Source organism: Rousettus aegyptiacus, unplaced genomic scaffold, assembly GCF_014176215.1.
Source record: "Rousettus aegyptiacus isolate mRouAeg1 unplaced genomic scaffold, mRouAeg1.p scaffold_m13_p_12, whole genome shotgun sequence".
Classification (NCBI taxonomy): Eukaryota; Metazoa; Chordata; class Mammalia; order Chiroptera; family Pteropodidae; genus Rousettus; species Rousettus aegyptiacus.
The window spans coordinates 85,650,110-85,667,237 of NW_023416287.1; the positions used below are offsets into that span (position 1 = coordinate 85,650,110).

The window sequence follows — 17,128 nt, forward strand, 5'->3', positions numbered from 1 at the left end:
CGCCCCCTCGGCCCCGCCTCCGAAGGCTCGCGAGGGAACCTCCCGGGAAACTGCCCTCGCCCCGCCCCGTACGTTCGCGTCACGTTTGTTTACTCTGAAGCCCCGCCTCCCCCGGCCACCGCTCTCCCCACTCTTCACAGGGATGCCGTCACGCTAGAGATGCATATTCATGAGGCTCACGTGGAGCTTCCACCGCCCTCCTTCCCGCTCCCGGCGCGTGATTAATATTCAATGAGCCCAGCTTTGCGGCTGGCTCGCCGGCGTGAGGCGGGGCCAGCGCGCGGGAGCCCGCGACCCGGGCGGGGAGGGCGCGTGTCGGGGGGGCGGCGGCGGCGAGGCGGGCGGGCGCGCGGGATGGAACACCGAGACACCGACGGAATGCTCCGAATTGCCACATAATCCCCTGGAACGGCCGCGCCGAACGCCATTGGCTTCGCCCTCCTCCTCGCGCCGCCGCCGCCGTCTCCCACCTTCGCCTCACCACCTCCCTCTCCGGCCGCCGCCTCCGGAGCTGGGGGGGAAGCGCGGAGCCCCACTGCAATGGAGCCCGCCGCCGCGGCTACGGCGCCGCGACTCCCAGAGACCGGCAGGGAGGATCGAGCTCCCGCGGCGGCCGTGGCGGCGGCGGCAGCGGCTGCGGCGGCAGCGGCGGCGGCCGCGGCAGCTCTGGCGGCGGCGGCGGCCGGGGGCGGCCGGAGCCCGGAGCCCGCGCTGACCCCGGCGGCCCCGAGTGGCGGGGCGCGGGAAGAGGCCCCCCGCGAGGCGCAGTCGGGGCCGCTGCCGGGCAGAGCGGGAGGCACAGCTCGCAGAAGGCGGCGCGGCGCGCCCCAGCTCACCGCCGGCGGGGCTGCCCCAGCGCCCGGGGCCGGCGGCGGCGCCAACACCCTCCTGCTGAGGAGAGGGCGGCTGAAGAGGAATCTGTCCGCGACCGCCGCCGCCTCGTCGTCCTCGTCCTCGTCGTCGTCCTCGGCCGCTGCCGCCTCGCACGCCCCCGGCGCCGCCGGCCTCTCCGCCTCCTGCTCGGCTTCGGCGTCCCTGTGCACCCGGAGCCTGGACAGGAAGACGCTGCTCCTGAAGCACCGGCAGATGCTGCAGCTGCAGCCGTCGGACCGGGACTGGGTGAGGCACCAGCTCCAGCGGGGCTGCGTGCACGTCTTCGACCGCCACATGGCCTCGACCTACCTGCGCCCGGTGCTCTGCACGCTGGACACCACGGCCGGCGAGGTGGCCGCGCGCCTGCTGCAGGTGGGCCACAAAGGCGGCGGCGTGGTGAAGGTGCCGGGCAAGGGGCCCCCGGACGCCGAGCCGCGGGACCTGGGGCCGCCCCCCGGCAAGAGGGGGCTGGCTGCCGTCTGGGCCCAGCCGCGCGCGCCTCCCGCCGACCTGCCGCTGCCGGGCGGGTGGGCGCACGGCTCCGCCCGCTCCAGCCCCGCGCCCTCGGACTCCAGCGCGGGCGAGCCCGGCGCCCCGCGGCCCCTGGACGCCGCGGCCGCGGGCCAGGCCTCCGACACCGAGAGCTTCAGCCTGAGCCCCAGCGCCGAGAGCGTGTCCGACCGGCTGGACCCTTACAGCAGCGGCGGCGGCTCGTCGTCGTCATCCGAAGAGCTCGAGGCCGACCCGGCCCCGGCCTCGGCGGGGGCTCCGGGCCAACCCCGCCCGCCAGGCCGCTCCTCGCTGCCCCGGCCCGGAGCAGACGCCCGGCCGCCTTCCCCGACGGCCGCACGCGATCGGCCTCGGGAGGAAAAGGCAACAGCAGTCACGGCCCCCGGCCGCCCCCAGTCGACCCCGGCTGGGAACGGGACGACCGCGGAGAAGGCGCCTCTGCTGCCCACCCTGTACGTGCAGCTCCACGGAGAGACCACCCGGCGCCTGGAGGCGGACGAGAAGCCATTGCAGATCCAAAACGACTACCTCTTCCAGCTGGGATTTGGGGAGTTGTGGAGGGTCCAGGAGGAGGGCATGGACTCGGAGATTGGCTGCCTCATCCGCTTCTATGCAGGTAAGGAAACCACCTGCACTTGGGTGTGTAAGGTGTAAACACTGCCAGGGCCTGAGGACGGAAGGAGCCCAGGCGGTGGTCTATGGGCCCCACCGCAGAGCAATCGCAAGTCCTCGGCAGTCTTTGTTACTTCTCTACTGCTTTCACGGGCAATCTGTGTAATACTCAGTTGAGTAGCTGTTCATTTCGAGAGTTTGGCCAGTCTTGAGGACTCAGAGGTTGGGAAGCAATGTGGAGGAGGTGGCAGAAAGTATAAGGAGATGTTTCCGAAAGAAGCAGTAGTACATTTGACAGTGAACCGGCTGCCCGTAGGCCTCGTTGGGGGGCGTGTTGGGTTTGGGGGCAGTTTGAGATTTCAGGTAAACTGTCACGTGCACTTAATACCAGTAGAGGAAAATGTCCAGCAAAAGTGCTCTAGACCAGGAGCCCCAAGCCCGCCAGGCTGCTGACCCTTGCAGGTCAGTGACCTATTAGGAACCGGGCAGCACAGCGGCCAGAGAGCCAGCAAAGCTTCATCGGTATCTGCCCCCGCTCCCCAGCGCTAGCATCACCGCCTCAGCCCCACCTCAGATCATCCGGGCGTTAGATTCTCAGAAGAGCACTGGTCCCTGGTGCCAGAAAGGTTGGGGACCACAGATGTAGAGCACTCTCCCTACACTTGACTGTCTGAAGTTGGCCTTTTCTAGCGGCAGGATGCGTACCCTTGTCAGTTGGTGCAAGTTCAGCTTTGTTAGGCTTACTTGCCCACTTAATTCTCCTTATAAACCTAACAGATAGATAGGATCCTTTTTGTTGATACTTTTCCCCAGTGCTTTTTTGCTTTATTTCAATTTATTCTCCAGGTTTTTGTCTTGCATCAAAAGTTATTTTGCCTTATTTCTCACTTCCAACTTTGATAGCCAGAACTGACCAGTGCAGTGTGACTTGACATAGGGATCACGACTTTTAAGTAGTTACTATCTCTTGAGATATATGATCTAACGTCCTCATTCTTTTTTCAGTTCTAGATTAAAATTAAAAACATTTTTTTCTATTCTTTCCAGCTTTATCGACGTGTAATTGACATTAAACTCTGGGCTTAGGGTGACTCATGTTCTCATGTGTTTGTGCTCTGTAAGTTGTGTGCATCCTTTTCTTCCTCTAATTTGAAGAATTACATACTTAGTGATAAGGAATTTTATCAAGGTAGCATAACGAAATTAAATTAGGATAGTTAAATCTTCCCCAACTTTACTATTCTAGGTTGTAGGTGTTGGTGGAAAAGTAATCATACTTGTAGCTAATCTGTAGCCATTCTTTCTACTTAATATGTTTTTGGTCCAACTTGTGTCCTAGTGCCAATTTAGCCTGAATGAAGAAATAAATCTTAACTCCACATTGAAATATGCAAGATCAGTAGCATTACTGGTGAGATGTTCTTCTGAGTTTCCTTGAAGCTTCTCTGTTGTTCAGGTGGATTTCTGATGGATTTTTACCTTATAAAGAAAATTATATCGCTACAATAGCATTTGCAGTTTCCAAAGATACTGTCTCAGCTGGATGACATGGCTTTAAAAGTTTGTGACCTGCAAAATAGGTGATTTTGTTTTTATGTAGGAGCAACAAATACTATCCTTTATTCCTGTAGCTCATCTAATTTGTAAAATTGCAAAAGCATTAAATGGTAATCATACTTGGAATGAGTATATTTTGTTACTATGAGAATGATAAATACTCATAACCAAACCAAAGGATATGTGAATACATATGTTAAATAGTTTTGGACATATTTTATATGGGAAGAACTCTGCGTCCCTAGTTTTCTACATGATTGAATATGTCGATCCTGGTAAATGTTCATGAGAAAGTTTTCGGTGTCATGGTCATGAAATTTAAATCTGATTTCCCTGGATTGTCTCTTTAAGTATGTGCAAAAGATTCTAAATGAATGATATACAGGGTTTTTTGTTTTTGTTTTTGTTTTAACATCGCAACATAAAAGTGACATCTTTCTGGTTATCTTAAATTTTTGCTGTGGTAATTTAAATCCTTTTGTGTGGTTCTTTATGAAAAGCAGTAATTGTTAATTTATTCTGGATTTATTTGCATTATTTCTGTATACACACCATAAATTTATGCCTCAGTGTACACATTAATAAAAATAGCTAATGGGAAGCCACACATAGTATCCAACCTGTTCTTGATAATGAAGCCAGTGTATAGCTGTTCTAGAAGGAAGATGACTGATTATCATAAAGATGTCTAAGTACTTGTTTTTTATACAGAGTTGAGCTTATTTTAAGCCTATGTTAATATAGCAAATGTCTCTGTTGATATTTATTTGCCATACAACATAATTTAGCAAAAATGAGTCCACCTTGCTTTTTGCAAGGAAGTTTAGTTATTGATAACCAAAATGGCCTTATTATAAGGTGGTCTCACTTGTTATGGGAATACTGTCAAGACTTTACGTATAACAAAAGTTTGCACCAAACTGAAGGGGATTCCTAGAAATTACCTCTGGGCTGCAGTGGCATATAATACGCCCAGCTCGAAAGTGTACCATTTTGGTAGTAATTCTTTTATTAGGAAGAAGAGAATGTTTGTTTTAGGGTACACCCTTCAAGAAGGTTTTGTGTACCACATTTGTTTTTATAAGTTTATATGTAAGTAACTCCTAAATTTATTGCTGAAGCCTTTTGAATATCTTCCTGCATTTAAATTGAGTTCGTTATCGGTTGTCTATCTAGTTTATCTAGTCAGCTACATTTTTTTTAAAGAAGTTGTCCTTAGCGGAGAACTGTCATTCTCTTGAGGGTTACCTTTCAATTAAATTTTACTATTTATTACCCGACACAAGTTATTCTTAAGAGGCTTTGCAAGCTATTTGTGGTTGCTTTGAATATTTAAATATTTATTCTGGCAAAGTAAAATGAAGGTCCTTAATGAACTAAAAGGTGCTGGACAGAAAATACTAATTACAAGGATGTTAATGAAAGTTTAGTTTGGAAATTGTTATCACACCTGTCAATTATTCTTTTAGATGATTTAAAATATGAAAAAATTTAAATGGCTTTATCTGAAGTTACTTGTTTTAAATATTGTTAGTACATTAACATTTTATTTCCTTTTAAAATCAGCTATCTTAAATTTTACCTCAAAGCAAGTTAAAAAAAATTTATGTTAAAAAAGTTAAAAATTTAGGTTGCTTGACATAAGTTATGGACTTCAGAACATTAATGAGCTTGTGTTTTGGACTCTTGAGGAGGATGAGTCATTGATCAAGTGCAATATTGAACTATTTTTTATGTTTTTGACTTTCTACCACCTTTTAGATTTAGTCTGGGTATTTCAGTTCAGATTTTAATAGTGTGGAAAGGACGTTGGCAGAATGGAGAGCACACCCACTGTGCTCAGTGAATCTTGGACAAGGTATTTTTATGTGTGACTTCTGGGGATTGCTCAGAATGATCTTACCCCTCTCATATTTCTTTTTTTCTCTTCTGGGAATGATCGAACCTTATATGGTTTCCTACATGGAAACCAAGAAGGGTGGTTCAGCATTAAGCTGTAATATTGACGAGTAGGCTCTTATTACTATAATTACAGCAGTATTGAGTAACGTGGTCTGAACATGTGACACCAGTGTGTGCCTGAACAGTCCTTTTAAGAACAAAGGGCTTAACTTTATTTTTTTGTTTTTTATATTTAAATTTTATATTTGTTGTTTTTTATGTAAAGTACAGGCTGTCTTTTCCTTCATAACTGTGGTTTGATAACATCAATTAATATGTGGGGTTTTATTTTTTCCAAAAATCTTAAAGGGTTTTTACATAAATTATCTCATTTGTCCTTTCAAAAACATTAGGGAGGAGTTGGTGTCAATCCTCTTTTCAGATGGAGAAACTATGCACGGAGAGGTTTGGCTCTTGATTGTGGTTTTTCAGTTCTTGGCAGAACTGAGAATAGAGAGCTTGGGTATTCTGTTTTGTAATTCATATCGCTTTCTATGAATCAGTGCTAAATTTCATTTACACTTGAATTTTCACTTGGTTGAAAGTATTCAGAAAATATGCTATTTTTGTTGGTAAGGAGATAATATTACCCTCCAGTCCCAAATAAAATGTGGATAGTTCTGTTTTTATCACGCAGCCTTTAAAAAGGTAAAGATCCAACACCGCCAAATAAGTAGACAGTACAGAAAGAGTCCTCAGGTGTTCTAAACTATCCTGGTTGCAAATAGGCATGCTTGCTTTTAAGTTGATATGAAGTATAGTTTACCTGTGATTCTTTATTTTCTTATTCAGGCATGCTTCATTTGGTAAACTGTAAATCTTCATTGGACTGTTATTCTTCATTGGATATAGAGAATTAACACTTCATCTGGAAGGTGAATAACTTTGAAGGTGGAGAAACATTTTAAAGAAACATTTTAGTTTCTTTAAAACATAGCTGTACTTGTAAAGTATTGAAAATACCTATCATGAAAGGTTTGTTTAAACCTTTTATTTTAAAATAGAATTATTTGTACTTTAATGATCAGTAGTGCTTTATTGGTATTACTATGCTTTTGTACAATTTTTATAATTCATATGTTATATAGTTATAGGCAGCTATTCTCCCTGAATTTCAGTTATTCCTAAAATGGTGTACCTTTTGTGCTCATTGAAATAATTGTAGGGAGAGGAGATGTGTATGAGATTGTAAAGTTTCTGCATCGAAAGTACCTTTTTGTGGCTTTAAAATTGTTGGATCAGCCTCCTTAAATGATTGGTTATCCAAAGATTTTTATTTTTAAAGTGTAAAGTTTTTGTTGTTTCTTTTTCTTTCTTTTTAGAACTCTGAATTTGATTTATTGGTAGCATAACATTCATTAACATTGTACATGATCCCAGCCTAGTTTAATAGTTGGCATTTTAGTTTAAACATTTGTCGAATTGCATTTACGGAATTTTGTTAAGCAGCTGGTGGTATGTGCCCCGATTCTTCAGCCTTACATATCGTTTGGGCCCCCAGAGTTGTGTTAAACGTATATACAAAATACGCAGAGGCATCTCTCCCGTGGCAGGAGACTGTAGATGTGCTGCATACTGTTAGTGTCTTCTGCTTCACCTGAGTGGAGCTCTGTGTGGATTTTGAGAAAGCATTTCCCCAGCTTTTCTTAGAGTTAACAGGTGTTTTCACCCCTCTTTTTTCAAAGGCATCTCTTACTTCAACTTTGAAATGAATGTAATGAGGCCTCTTAGATTTAATGATTTTGTTATGTGCCAGAGTTGAACATTGTTCAGCCTCTCTGGACAGGAGAAGGGTTTAATTGTTGTACTTTGAAAATTGAGAGATTCCGAAACCACTCAATAGAAAAGCTTTTCCTTTAAAGATGCCTGACATTTTGAAAAAAAGAAAGAGATGTTATCAAAATGTCCACAACAGTATGGGAAAATGAACACTTTTTAAAAAATTTCCACCTTCTAAAACTTACTTTTAATCCCATGCATCTGGTACAACTGGTAATGAGCAGTTTTGAATCCGGTCTCACTCCAGCCTCATGTTCCTGTTCTTCTAGGGCAAACCCTTTTTTAAACTTACCTTTGGTTTTCTAAAAATAGTATAATTGAAACAAAACCCCAAAATTGACCACGTAGATTCTTTAGACATATAAGGTATTTATAACCTAAGTCTGTGACTTGGTTGTGTTTGGATTTGGATGAAACTTCAGTTTTAGGCTTTGGAAACTTTTGATAAATTTTAATTCAAGGATCAGGAAAGAACAGACTTTAATGATACTTTTTATTAAAGAACATTAGGATTTTGGTTAACTATGCAATAGCAGCTCTTTCAAGTTGTGTGGTATTTAGAAGCAAGCATAGTAACAGTTACTGGGTTACTGAAGTGTTAGTACACTTTGATTTAGAGGTAGAATGGTTTTGTTTATATATTATATTACATATATTTATGCTTGCTGTAACTTTCAGTATGTTAAATGAAACAAAGCATAATCATCCCATAATGCCACATTCATGCTGAAATAGTTGTTTCCCTATGGTATTTTTACATTTGAGATTGCTTTAGTACATTGTAAAATGTATTTAATGAGGTAGTGTGTGTTGGGGTACAATCTAGTGGCTTCTGAGTTTGGAACCTAGAACTCTATTGGAAATTAGTGAAACAGTCTATTTGTAGGTAGTATGTTTTTTTTTATGAATTTATAAATGTCAGTACTTTAGCAAAAAAAAAAACCCCAAAAATCCAGAATATTTTTCGTATACTTTTCTAAATGAAGCTTAAAAAAATAAATCAGCCTCATTTCCAGTTATGTGAAACTATTCAGTTGAAGACTGAATAAAACTTGAGATACTGTATTTTTATTGAAAAAATCTGTACGTGGACACATGCAGTTCAAATCCATGTTGTTGTCAAGGGTCAACTGTAATTCGATTTTGGACCATTTCAATAATGAGTGAAAAGTCTAATTAGAAATTTGAAATAATTAGAATTGGTTGATTTTTATTTTTAGTTTTTCTGCTTTTCAAGCTGGAAGAATTTTGTGTTTGTTGCTATCTTTCTACTGACTCATGCATCTTATTGAAGAGCAATTAGAAAATGAATCTTTTTCTATACCTGCCTCCATTAATAACATGTTTGAACGTTTGGGTATTCTTTTCAAACACAAGGCATATTTTAAAATACAGCAAGAGAAAGTATGATCTGTAATTGTTTTCGTTGCCTATTATCTAGATTTTATAATCAGTTCACTTCTGATACATGATCCAAAGGACAAAATTTTATACACAGAACCCATTTTTTTTTTTTTTTTTACCTTTATTGTCAACTAAGAGAACTATATTGCTAAGGAATTCTTTGTCCCCAACTGTACAGTTTGTTTGGCTGTACCTTAGTGTTTGAATGGGTGCTACATTATGGTTCTTGAGATTGACTGCTGTGTCCCAGGGTTGGGTGAAAGGAACTTTGTTCTTTTCAAAAACAACTGTGGGGAACAATTTGTACCGTTTTATCTCCCACTTGGACTGAAGAATATGGTCTTTTGTTTAAAGAAACTAGTCTCAGAGTCAGGAAGCTTGGTATGCCTGTGGGCATTTATTTTAACCTCTCCTGGTTTTTGTTTTCCTCATCAGTAAAAGGGTGAGCTTGAGGTGGAAGAAATCTAAGATCTTTCCCAACTCTTAACATTCTGGGGCTCCATTAGGGAGTCTGCCCTTCAAATTAGAAGGACTAAAAGTTGTGATTGTTTGAAGTTCTGGAAGATCTGTTCATGGTTTGGACCTAATATGTACAAGATAGCCTGAGGTTGCCAACCAAAGCAGACCACCTTTTTGGTGTAGATTAGGACTAATGACAGAATAGAGAATGTTTGATTCACTCTTTCCCTGCTAGCCCTTATTCCTCAAGTAGACTTCTGCATGTAGGAGATGAGTTTCAAGAAACTCGTCCTTTTTAAAGTAACGTTTTTCTCTTAAGTTGACTTATAAAGCAACATTCTTTCATAATCCAGTTGATAAAGGTTACTGTAATGATAACTCTATTTGAGGCTTCCACATGTGAGCTGTGTGCCTACTTGTGCCTAGAGTTAGTAGGAGAAAATGCACTTAAAATGACTTTTTGTTTTGTTATTTTGATTATAGAATTTAGGATCCTGTAGAGATCTTAACATTTGTATTTTTATAAATGAGGAAAGCAAACTGATAGAGGTTAAATATCTGGTCCAAGATCAAGTCAGCCTAAGAATTAGGAATAGAACCCCGTATTTAGATTATCTGTTCACTGTTCTTTTTTTCTCCCACACTGAACCTATGTATTTACTATTTTTGGATTCCTCTTATATTTAGTATTCAAAAATAAAAGTTTAAAGAATGGAGTGTGTTTCATACAGTTGGTGGTCTCCCTGTTACTTCAGGTGTTTCTGGTCTTTTTTTTCATTCTGATCAATACTTTTGAGAGATTGCATATCACTTCGACAGATTATAAGGGGGAGCTTCTAATAGAACAGGATTTTTAAAAGAATGCACATGTTGGAAAAATAAATCATCGAATTAAAAACATTTGGAAGAAAAATCAAAGAATAGATTTTGAGTCAAATTCCCACTCAGACATTATGTTCTTTAAACGATTCAATATTCATTATATTCTTTATTTCATTTTTTAAGGAAAAAAAACTTGTCTTCTCACAATTAAATGCACATAGATTATTTACATACACATATACAGTTTTACTTTTATGTGATATAAAAAATCAGAACAACTGAGTTCAGTAATCTTTGGGGTTTATTTGCTGGTTTTGGAAGTCTTTATCATGAAATTTGCTACAGGTTTGAATATCTCCTCTCTCAGAAAGAACTGTCTTGTTCCTATTAGTAAAAAGACAGTCTGTGAATATTTTTAGGGGTGAGAGAGATTCCCTTTTACCTTTAAGTTCCATTTTTAATTTAATTATTTACAATAAGCAACATTTTAGCTTCTCATGTAGTTGGTATACAATATTATATTAATTTCAAGTTCACAGTATAAGGATTTGACATGTATGTACCTTAGAATGTGATCACCACACTAAATCCAGTAATCATCTGTCACTGTGCAAACCTATCACAGTATTATTGCCTATATTCCCCTTCACATTTTCATCCATGTCCCCAGCCCCTTCTCTTCTGGCAAACATCAGTTTGATCTGTTTCTGTGAGTCTTCGTTTTTGTTTTTTAGATTCCATGTATAAGTGTGACTGTGTGGTATTTGTCTTTGTCTGACTTATTTCACTTAGCATAATACCGTCTAGATCCATTCATGTTGTTTCAGATGATAAGATTTCATTCTTTCTGCTGCTGCGTAATATTCCATTGTAGTTATGTACCACATCGTCTTTATCCATTCATCTATCAGTGAACACCTAGATTGTTTCCATATTTTGGCTATTGTAAATAATGCTGCAGTGAACATGGGGGTGCATATGTCTTTTCAAATTAGTGTTTTCTTTTTCTTTGGATGAGTATTCAGAAGTGGAATTGCTGAGTTATACGGTAGATCTATTTTTAGTTTTTTGAGGGCTCTCCATACTGTCTTCCATAGTGGCCACACCTATTTGGAGTCCCACCAGCAGCTCAGAAGGGTTCCCTTTTCTCAACATTGCCGTCAACAGTGTTATTTGTTGACTTTTTGATAGTGGCCATTCTCACTGATGAGAGGTGATATCTCAGTGTTTTGATTTGCATTTCCCTTATGATTAGTATTATTGAGCATCTTTTCACATGAGATGACTGTTCATTTTTAATATGAGGAAGGGAAGCTTTTAAAGTGAAAAAACACGAAGGGTAAGAATACATCGCATCTGGCATAGAGTATGTACTCCAGATGCTGAAGCAGAGGAGAAATTTCTCCTGATGGTCTCTTAGAGAGGGAGAGTGGCTGTGGGGCAGCTGACCTTCAGCTTTATGTAAGAAGGCTCTGCCCTTAAGGAGACTCTGTAGCTGGAGGAGACTCGTTCTCTTCCTTACATGCACCCCACTCACTTTCTTGTGATACCTGCTTTATTGCGGTGGTCTAGAACCGAGCCCACACCATCTTTGAGGTGTACCTGTACTTGATTTGAGTCCTTTGCCTCCTTAAGCCTCATTTATTGGAGGGGGCGGGGGAAGGGTGATAAAAAATGTCCCAAAGAACTTTGTGAGGTTCAGATTTGATGATATATGTGGAAGTGCTTTGTAAACTGTGAGGTGTTATACAAATGTAGTGTGCTTTTATTTAGCAATAGTAAATTGCCACAAATGTTAATTAGAGTTAATTAGGGCTCATTAGGGAATATGGGATATACTGTTGCTCAGTGACACTGGTGGACTCCACTTTTATTCATTCATTCATTCATTCCTTCCTTCCTTTGTCCAGTAGTTACTACGAGTATCTACTATGTCAGAAGAACTCTTGATTCAAAGATGGCTAATTTTAATTTTCTAGGATCCCTTGAAATACTTAAAGATTTGAAGGCATGTTTGTGGAAACAGTAAAAGCAAGCTAACATTGACAATACAGTGGTGCAAAGTATTCTGATAGAGGCACAGTGTTCACAAATTACTGTAACATCAGTAAAGGAGAAAGGTTCCTGACTCCACCCACTGTGTGACTCCCCAGAAGGTCCTTGAGTCGAGTCTTGAAGAACCAGACATAGTAGGCTGTTGCCATATCCATAATTCTGGCAAACGAATTGTTTGAGGAGCAACCATAAATTACAAGTTCAAAGTCCAGTCAGACTGAATTTAGGATTAGTGCTTCCAGTTTAATGCTTTAAGATTTACCAGGTACCTTTCTGTCTAGGCATCTAGGCCTTTATGTCTCCTAGAATCATTTGGGCTCCATTTAGTGTCACAGTTTGTGAGGATCTAAGTTATGGGTTAAGCAAATATTAATGTTGCGTTTTTGAAAAGAAAATGCAGATGTGCACATGCTTGAGGTTGTTCTGGATCCAGGTGGGGGGCCTACAGTACACTTGAAAAATATTCTCATATCAATTTTTAAGGCCTCTAAGGGTTTTGTTTTCCTTGAATTTATGAAATTTATGGGAAATGCTATGTTTATCTTTCAGAGACAGGCACTTTCTTTTAATTTAGTGTGATTATGTAGACTGCCTACCTTAATGTAAAATTTGGAAGTTGATGAATTGGTAATAATCTGAGGGTATTATTTTTAACTTCGCCCGTCTAGTGTCTGGCTCTTCATTGATGAAGGAATTTTTTTTTAAACTTCTATGTGGACCAGGAGGAAACACAACTTTGAAGTGTTTATATAAGCAGAAATAACTCATTTATCTATGGCTGTAAAACCTGTCTTATACCTATGGCAAGTTAAGTCCTTAGTAATGGCTTGTTACAAACTTTTGTTTGTTTGTTTTAAGTGGAAGTCACATGTCTCTGAAATAATGTCTCCTGTGGTAATGCGAATGACGGCACTGGAAGAAGATCTTTATTTTGCCTTTTATGTTAGTTTTAAAATTATGACAAGCACCATGGTAAAAAAAAAATAGTTCTTCAGATCCTTTCTGACTTAAATATGTCATGCTTCAAGTTCAAATGAAAATACCACTGATTTAAATGAATCAACATTCGGGTTAATTACCTGCCAATGTGTATTTTCCACTCTCATTAGCACCTTTTTGTCCTCAGTGACAAATTTTTACAGAGACCCCAGTTATTAGAGCAATATCAACACTGGACAGGTTGATTTTCATGGGGCATGTTAACAGAAATGTTAGCATCAGTATAATAATGAGGATAGTTACTGGCCTTTGTGATTATGAAGTAGACACTCAAAATTCATTGTTCTGTAACCAGGCCATAAAGACACTTGGTATTTTTTTTTTAACAAATCTGAATAGTATTGTCTCATTGATAAATACATGATGACAAAAATTCTGTAAACACATACCTTAGAACTGCTTAGAAGATAATGCCTTTCTGAAGATACCACACAGAAGTCCCTTTCTGAGAGTGGGGATCGTTTTGTTAGTACATGTGGAAAGCTGGTTTAAATCTCGAATAGGCCGACAGCTGCTAATAGAGTTGCCATTGCTTCCTGTTTCTATGGATGTGCCTGAGATTCCTCCCCTGACCCCCCAACCAAACAACAAAACAAAAACAGTTAACACCCCTGTTGGTTCTGAGAAACTGATAGATTAACCCAAGTGGCATCAACCTCTAGATAATAGAGATGGATGAAGGGAAGTCGTGGTGTTCATTTATCTTTAAGGTGCTATTATAAGCGCAATGATACTTAACTCCCTTGCACAGTACCTTCTTTATCTTTTAAAAACATTTGTAATATTGGAGTAGACTAAACCAGAGTTGTCTGTAAACAATTACTAATTCAGAACTTGCCGAATGTAATAATGTAAGTAATACATGCTAGGGTATTGCTTTGCCAGGCTTCACAGGTGAAAAACGGATGACAACGTCATGGACGTCCAAGGAGGGCATAGAGTCTGAGCACTGGAAGGGACCAGGAGGCATCTAGACCAGTTTCTTATCTAGCATAGAAATGTGTGCTTATTCATTCCTGATTGGCGGTCATCTGGCCCTGCTTGTTGAGTGCTTATAGGCACTTTATTGCAAAGGCCATTGAGTAGAGGCTTGCTCCTTGAAATGTGATGGATCTAGGAACCAGTATCATCACCATCTCCCAGGAGCTTCTAGAAATGCAGAATCTCAGACTGCAGCTCAGACTTACTGAATAATTGGCATTTTAACAAGATCTCTAGGTGATTCATCTCTACAATACAGTTTAAGAAGTGCTAGCATTGGACGAATCAGGAGTGGGGGAGGTTAGAATTGGAGGAGAGAAACCTAAATTAGGAGCTTGTGTGGTTAAGTGAAATACTGAGGGCTTGAATAGAGAGAGCACTGGAGGGAGAAAAGGAGACCGGCTAGATGTTATCCTAGGACTCATGGCTAATTGGCTGTTTTGGTGATCGAAGCTCAAAGATGACAGGTTTGCAGTTTGAGTGATGGGAGAATTGTAGGTCAGCTCATGAAAGTAGGAAGCAAGAGATTGTGCAGGGGACATCACTAATTAATTCAATAAAGCTTGAGAACCAGGCACTGTACTTAGGGGTTGGTGATATAAGGATGAATGAAAGAGTGTCTCCTACTTTAGATATTTACAAACATTTAGCAATTGAGGACAGGTTTTGCTAAGGGTGAGTTTGAAATGGTAATGCATGTTAAGCTGACTGTGGCTATCTGTTTAAGTGGTACGTGGACCTGGCTTACCACCCAGCTTCCAGATCTCTGTGAGCCTTTTTGCTTTCTGCTGCTTACCATATGTGTATTTACCCTCAGGAAGTGACATAATGTTATTTATGTACTTGGTTTTCTTGTAAGAGCCTTCCCCCCAACTCCACACACACTTAGAATAAATAGTACTGCTGGCTGTGGCCATGAACAGAAGCAAAGAGGTCTAAAGAGTGTTAATGTTCAATTTATGAAGCTCTGAGGATGAATGCCTTTTGAACGTTGAGGCTTTCCTATCTGGTATGTGTGTGTGGGGGGAGGAAATTTACATAAACATTCATAATCAAACTTGAAGTGCCTTAATGAAGGCATTTTCAGGGTGCCAAGGGAACCCAGAAGCCCAACAAATCCACTCTTTCTGGAAGTGGAATGCTTTGGAAAGACTTCCTGGGAAGGATTCCCTGTGTGAATGGGGGCGAGGGGGAACTAGCATTGCATGAACTGGGCATGTCAGGAACTGACACATTAATGAAAGGGCACAGTGTAGGGAATGGTGAGTAGCTTGAGTGGTGAAGTGTCAGGTGATGAGATTACAAGTGGTAGGAATGAGACTGAAAAGGAGGTTGGGTCCAGATGATGAAAGGCCTCACATGGTAAGGACTTGATTTGATAACCAGTGGGAGCTACTGAGCATTTGAAAGTGGGGAGTGACATGGTTAGATTTGTATTTATAGGGCATTAACTGGCCACCAGCCGGAGGATGGATTGGAGAGGGAGCTACTAGAGGCTTGGAGTCTGCTCTAGTGTGGGGCCTTTAGTAAATATTTAAAGCACTCTGTTGTTAGGGGCTTTGGTGATCCAAAGAAATAATGGCCTCGCTTCAAGGAGTTCAGCCCAGTAGCAGAAAAGAAATTGCAATACAGAGTGTGCTCCTTTTGAGATTTGTATAGTATGATTGTCGTACCAAACAGAATTAATCAATTCAAATATAAGAGAGCCATACTATGTACTATATTTATATGAAGGCCAATTAACAGGCAAAATTTTGGGTGATGATCGTAATAGTTGTTACTTCTCAGGGGGATATCAGTGGCAAGGGGCTTTAGCCATTTGCTGTTGGTAATGTTCTCTGTATTTTTCTGGGTTTCAGTTTCCTGGGTATATACATATATGAATATGTACTGAATGTACCCTTACTGTTTATGTGCTTTACTAGATGTAAATTATATCTCAGGAGAAAGAAGAGAAGTAGTCTTGGAGGAAGAAACTTGAATGTTGTTTCTACGTAAAGGGAAAGAGAGAAGCTAAGGATGAGGATGAATGGAGAGAGAAAAACAAAGGAAAGTCCTGTAAGAATAAGAGGGGATGGAATCATGAACACCTGTGGAGTTACCTATGGGTGGAAAGAGGGTCATCTTTTCCTTGACGCTATTAGGAATGGTGGGTAAAGGTGAAGGTTCACTTAAGTGACAGTTCAGGAAGTTGAGCCACACTTTTCTTAGTGAATTAGAAGGTAAGGAAAACCCAAGCCTCAATATTTATAGTAATATGCTTTTTCTTGAGTGAACCAACTAACTAATCACAGTCTGTCATCTCTTTGCGGAATTTATGACTAATTTCAACCTGTGCTGTATTTTCTGTAGGGTGATCCTTTCTTGGACTATTCTGAAGCACCTTACTGCACGGGAGGGGAAGGGTGGAGAAAGGGTCGCTGAACCCTTCTGCAGGTTTTGCAGTGCTGGCGTCGGGCAGGTTCATTGTGCATGGTTTCATAGCACCGTTTCGGTTCCCTCCTCTCAGTCTCTAAATATGCGTTTGTGGGGAGGGGGTGGTGAGGGGAGAGGGGAGCAACGGGTGCGAAGACATGATGGTAGGGAAACCTTTGGAAAAGTAGCAACTAGTAAATGACAAAGCTGGGATTGTCCCTTTCATTATATCCCATTTCCTTTCTGTTTATAAAATCACTTATGGAGTAATACAACTTCAGAGATAGTTTAATTTTCTTCCTCATGACTCATTGATTATACTTACAGAGATAAGAGCTGATTCTGAAGAACAGTTTCCATTCCTAGATTGTCAGTAACTTGTGACTTGAGTCTGTTTATCAAGTGAGTGTGGAGACATGATAAATTTTAAGTTTAGATAGATATAAACCAGGTTGTTTCGTGGAAATTTTATTGTTATATAATAAATACTTTTAAAAAACCAAGTTAAACCTATCATTCTTCCTCTTGTTAGTTGTAGTGAGCAATTGATTTCTGTTTTGCGCTCAGTATTGGGCTAGATGCTGAGTTTTAAAATTGTGGTTATTGAAATAAATGAAAAACTAGCAGTTAGGTGTTCTTAAGAATATAATTAACCCAAATGTTTTTCAAGTATCTAGATCATCTGGTTATTTTATATCCCAGTTGCACAGTTGGTTTCTAT

The 17,128-nt window shown here is 41.3% G+C and overlaps 1 protein-coding gene across 1 annotated transcript in view; it reads left to right on the forward strand.

Annotated features, from left to right (window-relative positions):
* Positions 1–312: 312 nt before the first annotated feature.
* The window catches only part of PHLPP1 (PH domain and leucine rich repeat protein phosphatase 1), a 157,740-nt gene continuing 140,924 nt past the window's right edge, over positions 313–17,128 (forward strand). Inside the window, exon 1 of the mRNA XM_036229070.1 lies at positions 313–1,999. Coding sequence (XP_036084963.1) covers positions 541–1,999 — 1,459 coding nt within the window. The 5' untranslated portion in view covers positions 313–540. The remainder of the gene's footprint in view (positions 2,000–17,128) is intronic.